This window comes from Colobus angolensis, unplaced genomic scaffold (assembly GCF_000951035.1).
Source record: "Colobus angolensis palliatus isolate OR3802 unplaced genomic scaffold, Cang.pa_1.0 Scaffold199, whole genome shotgun sequence".
NCBI classification, from domain to species: Eukaryota; Metazoa; Chordata; class Mammalia; order Primates; family Cercopithecidae; genus Colobus; species Colobus angolensis.
The window spans coordinates 996,556-1,015,772 of NW_012115143.1; the positions used below are offsets into that span (position 1 = coordinate 996,556).

Sequence of the window (19,217 nt, forward strand, 5' to 3'; positions counted from 1 at the left end):
TTTTTTGGATTTTTAGTAGAAATGGGGTTTCACTATGTTGGCCAGGCTGGTCTCAAACTCCTGACCTCGTGATCCACCCGCCTAGGCCTCCCAAAGTGCTGGGATTATAGGTGTGAGTCACTGCGCCTGGCCTTATATTTATCTTTTTATATTTATCATTTTGCCCCTTTTCTTCTCCCTTTCTTCTCTTTCTTTGTTGTGTCTAATTATTTTTCCTTCTCTTATTCATTTATTTTTTAAAGACTATATCAACCAAGGTCTTACTAGAAAAACAGAAACCATTCTAAGTATTTAAACAAGAGAGAATTTAACAGGAGTTGGTAATAAAAGTGACGGAAGGGCTGAGAAGTCAACCATGAGACAAAAAGGCAAGGCAAACTAAAGATCACCACTACCCTAGGCTGGAGGAACAAAAGGAAACAGCGGTATCATGGAGCCCAGAGGCTACGGACACTAGTGGATGCTGGAATTGCAGTAGGCTTGTCTGGTGGGAACTGGAGCCAGACAAGAGCTGCAGTCACCACCAGAGATGCCCCACAAGACAGAGAGGTAGCCTGAACTGGGACCTCTCTCTTTTTTTTTTGGAGACGGAGTCTTGCTCCATCACCCAGGCTGGAGTGCAGTGGTGAGATCTCAGGTCACTGCAACCTCTGCCTCCTGGGTTCCAGCGATTCTCCTGCCTCAGCCTCCCGAGTAGCTGGGAGTACAGGTACCCACCACCACGCCTGGCTAATTTTATGTTTTTAGTAGAGACAGGGTTTTACCATGTTGGCCAGGCTGGTCTTGAACTCTTGACCTCAGGTGATTCGCCTGCCTTGGCCTCCCAAAGTGCTGGGATTATAGGTGTGAGCCACTGTGCTTGGCCCTATGTTCCTCTTTCTATACTTATCCTTTTTGTTTTTTTTGAGATAGAGTCTACCTCTATTGCCCAGACTGGAGTGCAATGGCGTGGTCTTGGCTCACTGCAACCTTCGCCTCCAGAGTTCAAGCAATTCTCCTGCCTCAGCCTCTCGAGTAGCTGGGACTACAGGTACCCACCACCACGCCTGGCTAATTTTTGTATTTTTAGTAGAAACAGGGTTTCACCACGTTAGCCAGGCTGGTTTCAAACTCCTGACCTCAGGTGATCTACCTGCCTTGAAATCCCAAAGTGCTGGGATTACACGCATGAGCCACTGCGCCTGGCCAATACTGGGGCTTCCCTTTCTCCTGGCCACCAAAATCTTGCCAGTGCCTCCCCTCCCACTGGCTGAACCCATGTAGAAGCCAGCTGACAAGGTAGAATGGGAAATTCCCAGGGTCATTTTCCTGCAACATAGGGCAGAGGATGAGAAAAGACTTTCAGACAAGGAGGGTCTGGAAAGATACAGAGGGCAAGGACTTCCTGTTTCAAAGTGTGATTTTTTAATACTTGACTAAATTAGAACAGCAATTAAAACTTATGTACTCCAAGAATATAAAAGTAAAATTAGTTCAACCTTGTACTTAACACAAAGCGTGATGCTGATTTTCTTAATTCATTTTGATCACACTAGAGATCAGAATATCTCAAGAGAAATGAGGAAGCAAAGAAAAGAACCCAACACAGAGAACCACTGCACAAGAAAGGTGGTAGGAGACAGAAGCCAACATTCACACAAACACTGACTTCGGTATTAAAAAAAAAGATAATGATTAAAGAAAAAGGTAGAAAATAAGGAGAATAAAGGAAATGATGGGCAAGAAAAGTAATACAGTGAGAGCTGATTATAAGAATGATGGAAAATGGTGCAGGCAAAGATAGGGTAAGGAGATTGGAGGTTACGAGCATTGATAATGAACAAGAGGGCCAGTAACTAATGGGGTAGAAAGTTTTTCTGAAAGAGGGACACATTTCTCTCTTGGAAGTTTAACTGAAGTATTTTTTTTGATCTACCAAATGACCTTCCTTCTTTTCTCAGTCACTCTCCTGATACATGTGCTACCATGTGAGATGTGCTCCTATTTTGGATACAGCTCCAATTTGGGTTCTTTTGATACTAATTGTGACTTTATGCCTGCTAGCAAAATCCCCATCCCCCACCCCCAATTTAAAACAGATGAGACACCAGCTGCGGAGAAAGCAAATAAAAATGACAGTTACAGTGGAGTAAGCAGAAATTCCACCTGCCTATGGCTGTTGATCTTATCCCCACTTCTTAAGTGTGTAACTTAGGAATCTCCTATACTTTTGCCACCCCTTTAATCAATGCTAATCAAACTAAAAGCTTTGCAAGTAATTGTAATTTTAAAATTTCAAATTGTATAATAACCCAACGACGATATTTTACCCCCATAGTACCTCTGGAGCAAGGGTCTTACAGTATCCCAATATTCCTGGAAGAGCAGGAACAAATTTGTAGGTAAAGACAGATAGCTACAGAGTGCACTGTACTCTCCTTCTGCAGAATCTGCAAGAGAATAAAAATACATTTAATAAGCACATTATTCTTACCTGGTCAGTCTGTTATTAGAGTTTCTTCACTGTTTATGCTCATTTCTATACTCTCCTTGTAGAGGGTATATTGCTTATTCTATAAAACTATGGGTGGCAAATAAGTCACAGTGATTTTTTAAAAACATAAATTGTATTGAGTCACTCTCCTGATCAGATGGCTCTAATGTGTAAACCACACTTAGTATAAAATACAAGGTCCCTATGGTGGCCCAAAGGCCCTGTGTGAGCTGCCCCTAGTTGCCGCTTAGACCTCATCTCCTGTTACCCTCCCCTTAGGCTTCAGCCATACTCATCTCTCTGCAATTCTGTGATTACATCAAACAAAGCTTTGACATTTATAACTTCTTCTACTTAGAAATATTCTTCCTTCAACTGTCTGTCCAACTCAACCCCATGTATGCAGCTGTTTGCTCCATGTCTCCTCACATAGAAGCATTCTATGAAAACTAGCTCGGAGAGTTCCCCACTCTGGCCCCAATACCCTCTCTATCCCTGAACTGCTTCATTCTGCCTTGCAACATTTATCAGCATTTGACATTACATTATATATATATTTCTCTAGTTGTTTATAATTGGATGCCTCGCAATAAAAAGGACTTTATTTCACTCACAACTGTACTGTAGCACTCATGAGATAAATACATGACTTTTTTGTATGTGAGCAAACAACAGATCTGTGCTGGCAATTACTTGGAAAGTGGACTCCTATTTTATAAAAGACCATGAAAAATCTAGATCAGATAAACCCTACTGAACTGAGTTCAAGATAAAGAAGTTGATAGCCAGTAACGGTAACCTGGTCAGCTTATTCTCAAAGGACAAAAGGAAGAATCTCTGAGCAGTTTTGATGACTCTTCCAAAATCATATAAACATTCTGATTTTTACCCATACAAAGCCACAGGAAGGCTTCCCTACTTTGGTCTAGATTTAGAGGCAAGTAAATGAGAAGGTGATCCTCCTGCTTACATACACACGGCCTCAGTTGGTTCCAGTAGGCCTTTCCTAGCAGCACTTTCATTCTTTAATGTAGTTACATGTACTTTTTTTTTTTTTGAGACAGCCTTGCTCTGTCGCCCAGGCTGGAGTACAGTGGTGCAATCTCGGCTCACTGCAACCTCCACCTCCTGGGTTCAAGTGATTTTCCCACCTCAGCATCCCAAGTAGCTGCGATTACAGGCATATGCCACCATGCCCAGCTAATTTTTTTGTATTTTTAGTAGAAACGGGGTTTCACCATGTTGGACTGGCTGGTTTTGAACTCCTGACTTCAAGTGATCCACCCACCTCGGCCTCCCAAAATGTTGGGATTATAGGCGTGAGCCACCACACCTGGCCTCTATGTCCACAATTTAAATAACAGAGTATACAGTAAAGTCTTCCTCCGATAGCCAAACAGTTCTCTTCTCTAAAGACAACCAATGTTTCTAATTTCTTGTATAGCCTATCAGTTATATTCTGCATGTAGGTATTTTATAAGTTCAAGCACATAACCTATACATAGATAGGAGCTAAGAGTAGGTCTTGCAGATTAAAAAGCTAACAGACTTTTTGGCCTCACCTTTAACCTACACCAGGGCTCATGTTTGAAGTGAACACACACGAAAGAAATGGGGAGAGGAGAAGTGGTTTTGTCTGCTTTAACCTTGTATTCATGAGCTTGAAGGTAACAACAAAGAAAATCTCCCATTTTCCACTCCGTGATTTCATTTTTCTACTTACTGGTATGCAGGTCCTCAGGCGGAGTTACCCCAAGTAAATAGTGGAAAAATAATGCAGCACAGCGAAGATAAGGGGTGATGCCATTCTTCAGTGAGACCCACAAATACCAGCCAGGGATACTACACCCAATGCAGCTAAGAGACAATAATTCCAGAAGAGAACAGAACACATATCAGACTAAAGTCCTAGATTTAAACATATCCCCCTTTTCAAATACAAAGTTAAACATTTAGGTAATTTATTATCCATGCAATTTTTAAATATTTAAAAGAAAATACAATCCCAGCACTCTGGGAGGCCAACGCAGGCGGATCACCTGACGTCAAGAGTTCAACCAGCCTGGCCAACATGGCAAAACCCCAGTCTCTACTGAAAGTACAAAAATTAGCCGGGCGTGGTGGCGGGCACCTGTGATCCCAGCTACTCGAGAGGCTGAGGCGGGAGAACTGCTTGAACCCAGGAGGTGGAGGCTGCAGTGAGCTGAAATTGTGCCACTGCACTCTAGCCTGGGCAACAGAGCGAGACGTCAACTAAAAAAAAAAAAAAAAAAAAAAATTTGAGTAGCTAATAGTTTCAGTGTTCAAATCTCCTAATAATTTCCTCAAGAAAATCACAAATCTTACATTTTTTACCACGTGGATTTTTAAGGCAAGGAACTACTCTTCTTTTTCCTAGGTGGCGATAAAAAACAAAAGCAAAACAAAAACAAAGAGGCAACCAAAAAATCTACTTTAAAGGAGCTTGACTCTAAAATAGGTATACTCTTTATTTTTAAATTTTTATTATTACTATTTTTTGAGATGGAGTCTTGCTCTGTCACCCAGGCTGGAGTGCAGTGGCGTGATCTGGGCTCACTGCACCCTCTGTTTCCCAGGTTCAAGTGATTCTGCTGCCTGAGCCTCCTGAGTATCTGGGACTACAGGCACCCATGCCTAATTTTTTGTATTTTTAGTGGAGACAGGGGTCTCACCATGTTGGCAGGATGGTCTCGAACTCCTGACCTCAGGTGATCCGCCTGCCTCAGCCTCCCAAAGTGCTGGGATTACAGGTGTGAGTCACCATGCTCAACTAGTGTTTTTTTTTTTTTTTTTTAAGTAGAGACAAGGTCTCACTATCTTGCTCAGGCTGATCTCGAACTCCTGGGCTCAAGCAATCTGACTACCTCAGTCTCCCAAAGTGCTGAGATTATGGGTATAAGCCACTATGACTGGCCTAAAATAAAGTATATTCTTCAACATAAAACTTAAAGGTAACTAAATCTTCCTTTTTTTTGGTTTGTTTACATTAAAACCTTGTAAAGAAATGTGGAGAAAAAAAATTTATCAATAACTAACCAAAGCAACTTGTTAGCTAAAACAAAATTAATAATTTCCTGGTTTCTATATTAAGATTGACTAATGATATGTATGGCAGTTAAACTATTCTGTATGATACTGTAAAGTGAATCTTATGTAAATTATGAACTTGAGTGAATCATAATGTATTCATATTGGTTAGTCAATTGTAACAAATGGTACCTCCTTAATGCAAGGTATTAATAATACAGGAACTGGTAGGTGGAGGGAGCAAATGGCGACTTTTTATACTTTCTGCACAATTTTTCTGTAAACTTAAAATGTCTCTAAAAAACAAAATCTATTAACTTAAAAAAAATAAAAAAGACTGGTAAAGACGACTGATGAGGGGAACTTGGTAGCAGATGTAGTTCAGCAGAGTACGCCCATCGTACTCCCACTATAACCTCTACACAAAGGTTAAATATATATGAGATTTTAAATATATATTATGAATATATGTATAAATTATATATGTATTACATAACTATGTTACACAATATATGTACATATTGCATGTTATGTATGTATTACATGCATATTAAAATACAAATGCCAATGTATTTTCCATATTACTCATAAGAGCCTTAAGCTGTAACTACATGCAAGCACTGAGTGCATCAATTGTATGGATCACTGTAAAAGGACAATCTATTTTCCATTTTCTACATTTATTTTAATTCTAAATACTCCTTTTGCTAAATCCAATCATCTTTTGGCTATGCTTCCAGACCAGTTTACAAAAGTAAAGATGTGTTGACTTGTTTCAGTCTCAGAAACAAGTGGGTAGCTGTTATTCCAACCTACTATCTTTTAGTTCAAAGTAAAATCATCAAAATAAGTTTTCTTCACTGTAAGCCTATCCTGTAGCAAACAAAGTCATGCTAAAAGCCCTTAACGGATTTTTTTTTTTTTTTTAATAGAGAGACAGGGTCTTGTTATGTTGCCCAGGGTGGTCTCAAACTCCTGGGCTCAAGTGATCCTCCTGCCTCAGCCTCTAAAAGTGTTGGGATTACATGCATGAACCATTGCACCTAGCTTCATAACTGATTATTATTATTATTATTATTATTTTTTATTATACTTTAAGATCTGGGATACATGTGCAGAATGTGGTTTGTTACATAGGTATACATGTGCCATGGTAGTGGTTTGCTAGTACCCATCAACCTGTCATCTACATTAGGTATTTTTCCTAATGCTATCCCTCCCCCTTTCCCCCAGCCCCTGACAGGCCCTGGTGTGTGATGTTCCCCTCCCTGTGCCCATGTGTTCTCACTGTTCAACTCCTACTTATGAGTGAGAACATGCGGCATTTGGCTTTCTGTTCTTGTGTTAGTTTGCTGAGAATGATGGTTTCCAGCTTCATCCATGTCCCTGCAAAAGACATGAATTCATTCTTTTTAATGGCTGCATAGTATTCCATGGTGTGTATGTGCCACATTTTCTTTATCCAGTCTAACATTGATGGGCATTTGGGTTGGTTCCAAGTCTTTGCTATTGTGAATGGCGCTGCAATAAACATATGTATGCATGTGTCTTTACAGCAGCATGATTTATAATCTTTTGGGTATATACCTAGTAATGGGATTGCTGGGTCAAAGGGTATTTCTAGTTCTAGATCCTTGAGGAATCACCACACTGTCTTTCACAATGGTTGAACTAATTTACACTCCCATCGAGAGTGTAAATGTGTTCCCATTTCTCCACATCCTCTCCAGCATCTGTTGTTTCCTGACTTTTTAATGATCGCCATTCTAACTGATGTGAAATGGTATCTCATTGAGGTTTTGATTTTCATTTCTCTAATGACCAGTGATGATGAGCTTTTTTGTGTTTGTTGGTCGCATAAATGTCTTCTTGTGAAAAGTGTCTGTTCATATCCTTTGCCCACTTTCTGACAGAGTTGTTTGTTTTTTTCTTGTAAATTTGTTTAGGTTACTTGTAGATTCTGGATATTAGCCCTTTGTCAGATGGATAGATTGCAAAAATTTTTTCCTGTTCTGTAGGTGCCTGTTCACTCTGATGATAGTTTTTTTTGCTGTGCAGTGGCTCTGTAGTTTAATTAGATCCCATTTGTCCATTTTGCCTTTTGTTGCAATTGCTTTTGGTGTTTTAGTCACGAAGTCTGTGCCCGTATCTATGTCTTGAATGGCCCAAAAACTCCCAAAGCTGATAAGCAACTTCAGCAAAGTCTCAGGATACGAAATTAATGTGCAAAAATCACAAGCACTCCTATCCACCAATAATAGGCAAACAGGGAGCCAAATCATGAGCAAACTCCCATTCACAATTGCTACAAACAGAATACCTAGGAATACAACTTACAAGAGATGTGAAGGACTTCTTCAAGCAGAACTACAAACCACTGCTCAAGGAAATAAAGAGAGTACACAAACAAATGGAAAAACATTCCATGTTCATAGATAGGAAGAATCAATGTCGTGAAAATAGCCATACTGCTCAAAGTAATTTATATATTCAATGCCATCCCCATCAAGCTACCATTGACTTTCTTCACAGAATCAGAAAAAACTACTTTAAATTTCATATGGAACCAAAAAAGAGCCTGTATAGCCAAGACAATCCTAAGCAAAAAGAACAAAGCTGGATGCTTTAGAATTCATACAGAACCAAAAAAGAGCCTGTATAGCCAAGACAATCCTAAGCAAAAAGAACAAAGCTGGAGGTATCACGCTACCTGACTTCAAACTATACTACAAGGCCACAGTAACCAAAACAGCATGGTACTGGTACAAAACAGATATATAGACCAATGGAACAGAACAGAGGCCTCAGAAATAACACCACACAACTACAACCATCTGATCTTTGACAAACCTAACAAAAACAAGCAATGGGGAAAGGATTCCCTATTTAATAAATGGTGTTGTCTAGCCATATGCAGAAAACTGAAACTAGACCCCTTCCTTACACTTTATACAAAAATTAACTCAGGATGGATTAAAGATTTAAATGTAAGACCTAAAACCACAAAAACCCCAGAAGAAAACCTAGGGAATAACTGATTATTTTAAAACTAGAATTTAAATAATTCAAGTGTTACACTGCCAAACAACTGAACAAGAAATGAAATTACTACAATAGACTGAACTAATGGATTTTTACTCACCCACTTGTATATTGAGAAATTTCTGCAAAAAAAGAAGATGCAGAACGCGCCTCTTCACTGTCTTCTTGAACCTGAGCAAGGGGTACACCTGAAAAAGAAATTCTGCAAGATGAATTATGTATTTGCTATTCAGTTTATAAATTATACTTTAACTTCATGGTTCCAAGATAACAAACAATGTAGATTCATTCAACTGAGGTTTTTACCTTTTTTTTTTTTTGAGACAGAGTTTCGCTCTTGTTGCCCAGGCTGGAGTGCAATGGCACGATCTTGGCTCACTGCAACCTCCGCCTTCTGGATTTAAGCAATTCTCCTGCCTCAGCCTCCAGAGTAGCTGGGAACTACAGGTGTGTGCCACCATGCCCAGCTAATTTTGTATTTTTAATAGGGATGGGGTTTCACCATGTTGGTCAGGCTGGTCTTGAATTCCTGACCTCAAGTGATCCACCCGCCTCGTCCTTCCAAAGTGCTGGAATTACAGGCATGAGCCACTGTGCCCAGCCCTACCTGCTTTTAATCTAAGTAGCTGATGCTGAATATTAAAGTTGTTAGGTAAACTTTATCTATATATTAGCTGGAGAAACAAACAGGGTAGAATCACTGAACATGGATGTTTAATATTTACTTGCTAAACATGTAAATACTTCATCATAACATGACCATGGAAATATATTGTTATCAACCTGCTTTGGTTTCCTAGGAATCTTAGGCAGCAGATAGAAATTCAACCTCTAGAAAGGGAAGTAGGTGTCTGTCCTGCCTTCATGCTCAAGCAAACGGTCCCATAAAGAGAACTTTGTGAGGTTATTTTCCTCCATCAACCTATCCTTAAGAAGGACCATCCTAAACCTTTCCAGCAACTCTCAACTCTCCCACTTACATTAAGGTTCTGGATAAGCTACATAAGTTCCCTGAACTTCAGAATTACTGTATTAAAATTGATACAGAAATGTCTACCTTGTAGTTTGCTGAGAGGTATAGTTACAGCACATTTGAGTATTGCTCTGTTGTTTTAAAATTGCTTTTGTTTATGTATTAATTCATCTGGAAGGTCACAATTCAAGTTGCCCTCAGTAATTTTATCATATCTTGAATGAATACTGCTAGACCTTTTCATTTTCCAAATAACATCTCTTGATTCCTATACTTTTAAAAAACACATCATGAATTCATACTGATTTTTTCAATTCAAATGTAAGAGAGTTAAATAATTCTAAGGGATTCTTTATAAATTTGAGGTAAATTTTACATGCAATTAAATGCACAAATATCAAGTGCTCTATTTGATAATGAGTTGGACAAATGCATACACCCATAAAATAAGATTTTTATTTTTTAATTAATACACTTTATTTTTTAAGAGAAGTTTTAGATTCACAGCAAAATTGAGCAGAAAGTACAGAGGATTTCCTCTGTCTCTCTGCACATACAACATCCCCCACCTATCAACATTTGGCACCAGTGTTGTACGCTTGTTATAATCAATGAGCCTACACTGCCACATCATTATCACCCAAAGTCCACAGTTTACATTAGGGTTCATTCTTGGTGTTTACATTCTATGAGTTTGGACAGATGTGTAATAATGACATGTATGCACCACTGTAGTATTTTTCAGAACAGTTTCACTGCCTTAAAAATCCTCTATGCTGTGCCTATTCAGCTCTCCCCCAACACCCTTACCCCTGGCAACCACTAATCTTTTTACTGACTCTATAGTTTTGCCTTCTCTAGAGTGTCATATCATTGGATTAATATAGTATACAACCTTTTCAAATTGAGTTATTTTAGCTAGTCATAGGCATTTAAGTTTTGTCTATCGTTTCATCTCGATAACTCATTTGTTTTTTATTTTTTTGAGATGGGAGTCTTGCTCTGTCACCCAGGCTGGAGTGCAGTGGTGCAGTCTTGGCTTACTGCAACCTCTGCTTCCTGGGTTCCAGCGATTTTCCTGCTTCAGCCTCCTGAGTAGCTGGGATTACAGATGTGCACCACCATGCCCGGCTAATTTTTGTATTTATTTAGTGGAGATGGGATTTCACCATGTTGGCCAGGCTAGTCTTGAATTCCTGACCTCAGGTGATCCACCCATCTTGGCCTCCCAAAGTGCTGAGATTACAGGTATAAATCACTGTGCCCGGCTGATAACTCATTTCTTTTTAGCACTGAATAATATTTCCACTCTCTGGATATACTGTAATTTATTTATCCACTCACCTATTGAAGGATGTCTTGGTTGCTTCCAAGTTTTGGCAATTATGAATAAAGCTGCTATAAACATCTTTGTGCACAGTTTTATGTGAACTTCGGTTTTCAATTCATTTGGGTAAATGCAAGAAGCATGACTGCTGGATCACATGGTAAGAGTATATTTAGTTTTGTGAGAAACTGTCAAGCTGTCTTCCAAAGTGACTGTACCATTTTGCATCCCCATCAGCAACAAATGAGAGTTCCTGTTGCTCCACATACTTGCCAGCATTTGGTGGTGTCAGTGTTTTAGATTTTGGCAATTCTAATAGGTGTATAGTGGTATCTCATTGTTTTAACTTGCAATTCCCTAATGGCATATAGATGTTGAACATTACGATCACTTATCATCTGTACATCTTCTGCGGTGAGGTGTCTTTTCAAGTGTTTTGGCCACTTTAATTTATTTTTTAGAGACAGGATCTTGCTATGTTGCCCAGGGTAGTCTCAAACTCCTGGGCTCAAGCAATCTTCCTACCTTGGCCTCCTAAAGCGTTGGGATTACAGGCATGAGCTATCGCACCTGGCTCATTGCCCCGTTTTTTTTGTTTGTGTTTTTTTTTTTTGAGACCAAGTCTCATTCCGTTGCCAGGTTGGAGTGCAGTGGCATGATATCAGCTCACTGCAATCTGTGCCTCCTGGGTTCAACTGATTCTTATCTCTCAGCTTCTCAAGTAGCTGGGACTATAGGTGTGCACACCACACCAGGCTAATTTTGGTATTTTTAGTACAGACAGGTATTCATCATGTTGGTCAGGGTGGTCTCAGACTCCTGGCTGAAATGATCTGCCCACCTTGGCCTCCCAAAGAGCTGGGATTACAGGCGTAAACCACGGCACCCAGCCTCATTGCCCATTTTAAAATTGGGTTGTTTGTTTTCTTATTGTTGAATGTTAAGAATTCTTTGTATACTTTGGATAACAGTCCTTTATCAGAAGTGTTTTTTGCAATACTTTTTCCCAGACTGTGGCTTGTCTCTCATTCTCTTGACATTGTCTTTCAGTGCATAAGTTTTTAATTTTATTGTAATGAAGTCCAGCCTATCAATTATTTCTCTTACAGATTATGCCTTTGGTTTTATATCTAAAAAGTCATCTCCATACCTAAGGTCATCTAGGTTTTCTCCTATGTTATCTTGTAGGAGTTTTATAGTTTTGCATTTTACATTTAGGTCTATGATCTATTTTGAATTAATTTTTGTGAAGGGTGTAAAGTCTGTGTCTAGATTCATTTTATTGGACATATATGTCTACTTGTTCCAACACCATTTGCTGAAAAGACTGCCTTTGATCCTTTGCTCAAATGTCAAAGATCAGTTGACTACATTTATGTGGGTCTGTGTCTGGGCTCTCTTTTATATTTTATTGATCTATTTGTCTAATCTTTTGCCAACCACACTGTCTTTATTACTGTAGCTTTATAGTAAGTCTTAAGGTTGGGTAGTATCAGCCCCTCAACTTTCTTCTCCTCCAATACTGAGCTGGCTATTCTAGGACTTTTGTCTTTCCATATAAACTTTATTTATTTATGTACTTGTTTGTTTACTTATTACTTACTTTCTGATTGACTGGGTCTTGCTCTGTTGCCTGGCCTGGACTGCAGTGGTGCAATCCCAGCTCACTGAAGCCTTGACTTCCTGGGCTACAGCAATCCTTCCACATCAGCCTCCCAAATGGCTGGGACTATAGGCGTGTGCCACCATGCCCAGCAAATTTTCTTATTTTTTCTTAGAGACAGAGTCTCACTATGTTGCCCAGGCTCAAACTCCCCCCAAAGGGCTGGGATTACAGGCATGAGCCACTGGGCATGGCTCACATAAACTTTAGAATCAGTTTGTTGATATCCACAATAATAACCTGCATGGATTTTCATCAGGAGGCTGGAGTACAGTGGCATGATCTCGGTTCACTGCAATCTCCGCCTCCTGGGTTCAAGCGATTCTCCTGCCTCAGCCTCCCAATTAGCTGGGATTACAGATGCCTGCCACCACGGCAGCTGATTTTTGTATTTTTAGTAGAGACAGGATTTCACAATGTTGGTCAGGCTGGTCTCGAACTCCTGACCTCAGGTGATCCGCCTGCCTCAGCCTCCCAAAGAGCTGGGATTATAGGCATAAGTAACCACTCGGCCTCTATTGTCTCTTTTATAAAACACATAAGCAAAAATGTATATAAACACACATATTCATAAAATACCTTACAGAAAAATGCTATGCTATAACCACTATTCTGTACCTTACTTTTTAAACTTATTGTATCACAAAGATCAATTCATATCAGATCTTGTTCACTACTTTTTAAAACTGCATAGAATTCCATTATATGGTACATCACAGGTAATTCAATGAATCCCCCATTGATGGACAGCTCAATTATTTCTGTTTTTTTGATATCCCAAAAATAACAATAAATAATGTCGTGCTTATATCATTTCATATTTTTGCCAGTAAAGCTTTGGGATAAATTCCTAGAAATGAAGTTGGTGTACCACAGGGTAAATGCACATGTACTTTTGCCATATTTTATTCTGACATCACTTTAATTATGTTCGTCCTCTAGATTATCTGATTCTTCAGTAGCTCTTATTGGTCACTGGTATCCAGGACCAGATTTTGCTTTGGGTTTTTTTTTTCTTCTTTTTTAAAGAGATGAGGTCTTGTTCTGTTGCCCAGGCTGGAGTGCCATGGTGCAATCACAGTTCTCTGCAGCCTTAAACTCCTGGGCTCAAGTGATCCTCCCACCTCAGACTCTCAAGTAGCAGGGACTACAGGCGCCCACCAGTATGCCCAACTAACAACAACAACAACAAAATCTGTAGAGATGGGGTCTCACCATCTTGCGCAAGCTGGTCTTGAACTCCTGAGCTTAAGGGATCTTCCTGCCTTGGCCTCCCAAAGTACTGGGATTACAGGCATGAATCACTGCATCCAGCCCCCAGACTTTGCTTCCTACTAAAACCCAGACTCTAAAAGAACAACTGTATTATCATTCCATAATGTTCTATTACTCATGTATCTTCAAATGAACATTAATTCAAAAGACATTTAATGAGTGTTTACTGGGTTTAACAAAGGTTACTAGATACTTGCAGCTTTAAAGGGAAGATGTTGAAATTTCATTGTTTCCTATCATCAAGAAACTTACACTGAGGACAAAGGAGCAGAGAGACAGAAGAAACAGGGAAAGGAGCAGAACAACAATAAGATATAACCACAAATAACTATAAAACAAGATACTAATGATAAATGCTACAAGGGGAAGAAAGTACTATCATTCTAGCTGAAGGAATTAAGAATGGTTTTAGAGACCTCTTTATCAAAATGTCAAAAAACTCATGTAGGGACTGACCTCGAGGACGAGGAATTTGAAAAAGACGGAAAAGCAGGTTCAAGTGGTCTCCCTGCATATCTGCAGAGCAGTTGCTAATTAGGTAGTTTCACCTAATTATCTTTTTCACAGCTTATTCTACCTTTCCTTGCTTAAACAGTATCCATTAAGAAACAGATGAATAATCATTCAACAAAAAACATAACACAGAACCTAGAAATACATTATATAATCACAAACATAATTAATTTTGCCAGTAAAGCATGGCAAAATGTTATTCACAGTCAATACCCAGATGAAAACCTTACCTGTGTCTATTGTAAGTAGTATCTGAAGCATGTGTGCCATGGTGATCAAATGGAAGAGATAAAGGTGGTTATAGGAAGAACTAACTGAAGAAGGCTGCAGATCAACAGTTTCATCCCAATACAAGGATGGGAATGCTAACACAGCACCCACCTATGAGAGAAAAATGGACATCAACATGGGTAATGATAAAAGACTAACATAAATTAATGTCATAACTAAATGTGAAGGGCGTCAGATGCTATACTGTTTGTGTGTGTTTTTTTTAATAAACACCATATTTTTCTTTTTTTTTTTTTTTTTTGAGACGGAGTCTCGCTCTGTCGCCCAGGCTGGAGTGCAGTGGCTGGATCTTGGCTCACTGCAAGCTCTGCCTCCTGGGTTTACGCCATTCTCCTGCCTCAGCCTCCCCAGTAGCTGGGACTATAGGTGCCCGCCACCTTGCCCGGCTAGTTTTTTGTATTTTTTAGTAGAGATGGGGTTTCACCAGGTTAGCCAGGATGGTCTCGATCTCCTGACCTCGTGATCCGCCCGCCTCGGCCTCCCAAAGTGCTGGGATTACAGGCTTGAGCCACCGCGCCCGGCCTACAGGAGTTCTTAAAACAATACTGACACAGAGGCCCCACCCTGGTCTAACCAAATGAAAATCTCTTGGGGTAGGGCCCAGTTAATAGCATTCTTTTCAAAGTCCCCCAGGAGATTCTAAAAGACAGTCAGGGTTGATGACCACTGGGTAGAGGCCTAGATAATGAGGCATGAGGATGCTGGCTAACCCTGCATCCATAAACTCCATGCTCCCAATCTCAATACTGTTTTCTCTACAGAACTTGGTTTGAAGGAAGGAGATCATCACAGGAATGGAAGATCTCTGCAAAAAACTAAGGGCAGTTGCCATCCATCCATAGGTGTTTTGAGGAAGCCTAGATATACCCATGGTCTGGTCCTTATCATCAAATAATTAATGATTTTAAGAGAGCTCACACAGTTATTGACTGTATATCATGTATACAACTTAAGAAAAAGGCCAGAAGGGGAGCATAATATGAATTAGAAAAGGCTTGTCTGTACAGACACCCACTAATGTAATCAACCAGGAAAAGACCTATTACAAATTCTAGTGCTTTTCTTTTTTTTTTTTTAAATGAATTTGATGGTCTCCATCAAATCTGTACCTATTTGTAAACAGAATGGACAGGAGAGACCAAACTTTATAGATTAAACACCAATAATTTATAATCTTGAACAAAGAGCATGAATTTGAATGAGGAAAGTACAAGAAATTATCAACATGAGTGACTTAAACAAAATTACTGAACACTTACCAAAACATGAAACAGATCTATAGACAGAAGGCATGGTGTATCTTCTGATTTTAGGTTAGGAAGAACAACTAAAACAAACAAAAAGTTAATGTAATTCAGTCAGTAAGATAGCAATGTAGTTAAATAAAATGCAAGCTAAAAACACCTAAACCAAACATGTAACAGGGTTATAAAACACAGAAACTAATAAGTCACACCTTTGAGACATGGAAACTATAATGAGACAAACTGAACTGAGAAAAGGCTGCTAGAAAGACTTGGATACAGTTTAAGCGTTGAAAGGTAAAATCTAGGTGGAAAAGGCACATGAAATAGGAAAACTGAAATATAGAGATTGTTAAAGAAACATTTGTTGAATGAATGAGAAGAGTTATTTTTATACAATGTTACCTCTATCACTTGTTTTCTCTGACTTCCATTTCTAAATGTTCTGTGATACATAATATGTGAACAAAATTGAGGTTGTGGAGTGGAAAGAACACGCAAAATAGAGTAGGTGAAATGAGGATGGAGAAGATCCTCCTGAACAAAATTAGATAATGGTTTATGTAGACTGGTCATCTGGAGGAAATGCAAATGACTCAAAAGCTACTATCTTTCCAATCTGGTCCATGCCTAATGAAAAGCTGTAATTCCAAAAGTGAGAGCGAGAGAGGCAAAGAAGTGAAATTGAGAAGTCAGGACAAGAGGAATGGTTTTGTTTATATAAAAATGAGGGAATGAATTACTGTAGGTCTAGGTACTGGTTCTGAACTCTGGCTCAGAAGATTCAACATTACATAAATAAAGCTGTTACTTTTTAAAATGAGGAAGAGAAGACTCTTTTCAGACTAAATTTCTTTCTTTCTTTCTTTCCTTTTTTGAGATGGAGTCTTGCTCTCTCACCCAGGCAGGAGTATAGTGGCATGATGTTGGCTCACTGCAACCTCTGCCTCCCAGGTTCAAGCGATTCTTGAGTCTCAGCCTCCCGAGTAGCTGGGATTGCAGGCATGTGCCACCATGCCCAGTTTTTTTTTTTTTTTTTTTTTTTTTTTTGAGATGGAGTCTCGCTTTATCGCCAGGCTGGAGCGCAGTGGTACAATCTTGGCTTACTGGACTCTCTGCCTCCCGGGTTCAAGCAATCCTCCTGCCCCAGCCTCCTGGGTAGCTGGGACCACAGGCGCGTGCCACCATGCCCAGCTAATTTTTGTATTTTTAGTAGAGATAGGGTTTCACCATGTTGGCCAGGATGGTCTCGATCTCTGGACCTCGTGATCTACCCGCCTTGGCCTCCCAAAATGCTGGGATTACAGGCATGAGCCACTGTGCCCGACCAATTGTTTCTTTTTTCTTTTTTTTAGTAGAGACAGGGTTTCACAATGTTGACCAGGCTTGAACTTCTGACCTCAGGTGATCTACCTGCCTTGGTCCCCCAAAGTGCTGGCATTACAAGCGTGAGCCACCATGCCTGGCCATGTGACTAGATCCATTTCTTAATCTCTAATCCCAAGATTCTAAACAAAACGCATAAAGGTTAAGATCAGGGGCTTTGAAGTCAGACTAAAACGGCTTCCAGTACTGGTTGTGACTATTGGTCATAGGCAAGTGACAGGCGACTTAAGCTCTCTAAGTTTACACGCAGTATATACAAGTTTGTTGGGAGGTTCATTAACATATTAATTTATTATTTGTGCATTTTATTTTGAGATGGAATCTCACTCTGTTCCCTAGGCTGGATGGAGTACAGTGGCATGATATCGGCTCACTACAACCTCCGCCTCTTAGGTTCAAGCAATTCTCCTGCCTCAGCCTCGCAAGTAGCTGAAATTACAAGCACCTGCCACAATGCCCAGCTAATTTTTTTATTTTTTATTTTTAGTAGAAATGGGGTTTTGCCACGTTGCCCAGGCTGGTCTTGAACTCCTGGCCTTAAGAGGTCCACCTGCCTCGGCTTCTCAAAGTGCTGGGATTACAGGTGTGCACCACGCTCCAGGCCAACATATGAATTTAAAGCACTTATCCAAGCTTGGCATATGTAACCTCTCAATAAAAGTTATTAATACTGGCTACATAAAACAAACTAAAGTGATCACAGCTCTGACGTTAACTAGCTATGTGACTTCGACAAGTCATTTGCTGTTTCTAGGTCTCATCTCCTCAAATTATCTTTTAGTAATATTTCTGATATTTCAGTTAGCATGTCTATGATACTACCTGTCTTATTTTTTTCCTCAATGTTACAGCTTACTCAAAATATTTAAATAATTCCCGATCCCTTGTCCTAATTTCCATCATCTTTTCAGCCAAAAGAATACTCTTCGTGTCATCAAATTTTTCTTACAGGCAGTTTTAAAATGATTTTTCTTTTCCTGATTGCTAAAAATATTTAAAATTCTTTTGAAATCAAAAGTCAATTTTGGTATGCATATTTTCATTTTATCTATGGGTTAAGCCAAGCCTTTATGCACAATTAAACACCTCGGTAAAGTTTACATGATACAGTGAAAAAATAATGGGCTTTATGGTCAGGTCTGGGTTTAAATATTAGTTCTACTTCTTATTAGTTTTATTACCATGGGCAAGTCATGTAACTTCCCTGTGCCTCAGTTTTCTCCTTGTAAATCGGGAGAATAATTTCCTTGAAGGATGGTGACTAGAAATGAGATTTTATTAAAAAATTCTAGTACAAGGCATAGCACATGGCAGTGAGCATTGTACGTCCTATATATCTATCCATCAATCCATCCATTTAGAGACAAAGTTTCTCTCTGTTGCCCAGGCTGGAGTGCATAGTACGATCACGGCTTACTGCAACCTTGACCTGGGTGCAAGTGATACGCCTGACTCAGCCTCCCGAGTAGCCAGGACTGCAGGTGTGCACCACCACACCCTACTAAGTTTTTTGTAGAGACAGAGTTTCACCATGTTGCCCAGGCTGGTCTCGAACTCCTGAGTTCAACTGATCTGCTCACCTTGGCTTCCTAAAGTTCTGGGATTACAGGTGTAAGCCATTGCACCCGACCTGTCCTACTGCTACTGCAGAAATCAACATATTAAAACAATACTCATCACTTTACTAGAAAATAGCTCCTATTCTGAACTTCCTTATTTCTCTCAATTTTTCTGCTATTCATTTTAGTTTAAAATTTTGCCCCTGACCCAGCCCACACCAATGTCTTCCCTAATTCCTGCTACCACATTCAGGTGCATATGTTACCTCTAATTTTTCCCTCCTTCAATCCAACCTATTCAATATCAAATTAAGCTCAGAATACCATTGTCCAAAACATTTCAAAAAATTCCAATTACCTAAAGAATAAAGTTCAAACTTATGGCTGGGGCATTTAAGTCACTGACATTTTATTTAAAAAAAC

The 19,217-nt window shown here is 39.5% G+C and overlaps 1 protein-coding gene across 1 annotated transcript in view; it reads right to left on the reverse strand.

Moving 5' to 3' along the window:
• The window catches only part of UBR1 (ubiquitin protein ligase E3 component n-recognin 1), a 158,669-nt gene that overhangs the window by 18,067 nt on the left and 121,385 nt on the right, over window positions 1-19,217 (reverse strand). The window contains exons 38-42 of the mRNA XM_011941205.1: window positions 15,865-15,932; window positions 14,545-14,695; window positions 8,664-8,751; window positions 4,197-4,330; window positions 2,321-2,429 (exon numbers count right to left, since the gene is read on the reverse strand). Of these exons, the coding sequence (XP_011796595.1) occupies window positions 2,321-2,429; window positions 4,197-4,330; window positions 8,664-8,751; window positions 14,545-14,695; window positions 15,865-15,932 (550 nt within the window). The remainder of the gene's footprint in view (window positions 1-2,320; window positions 2,430-4,196; window positions 4,331-8,663; window positions 8,752-14,544; window positions 14,696-15,864; window positions 15,933-19,217) is intronic.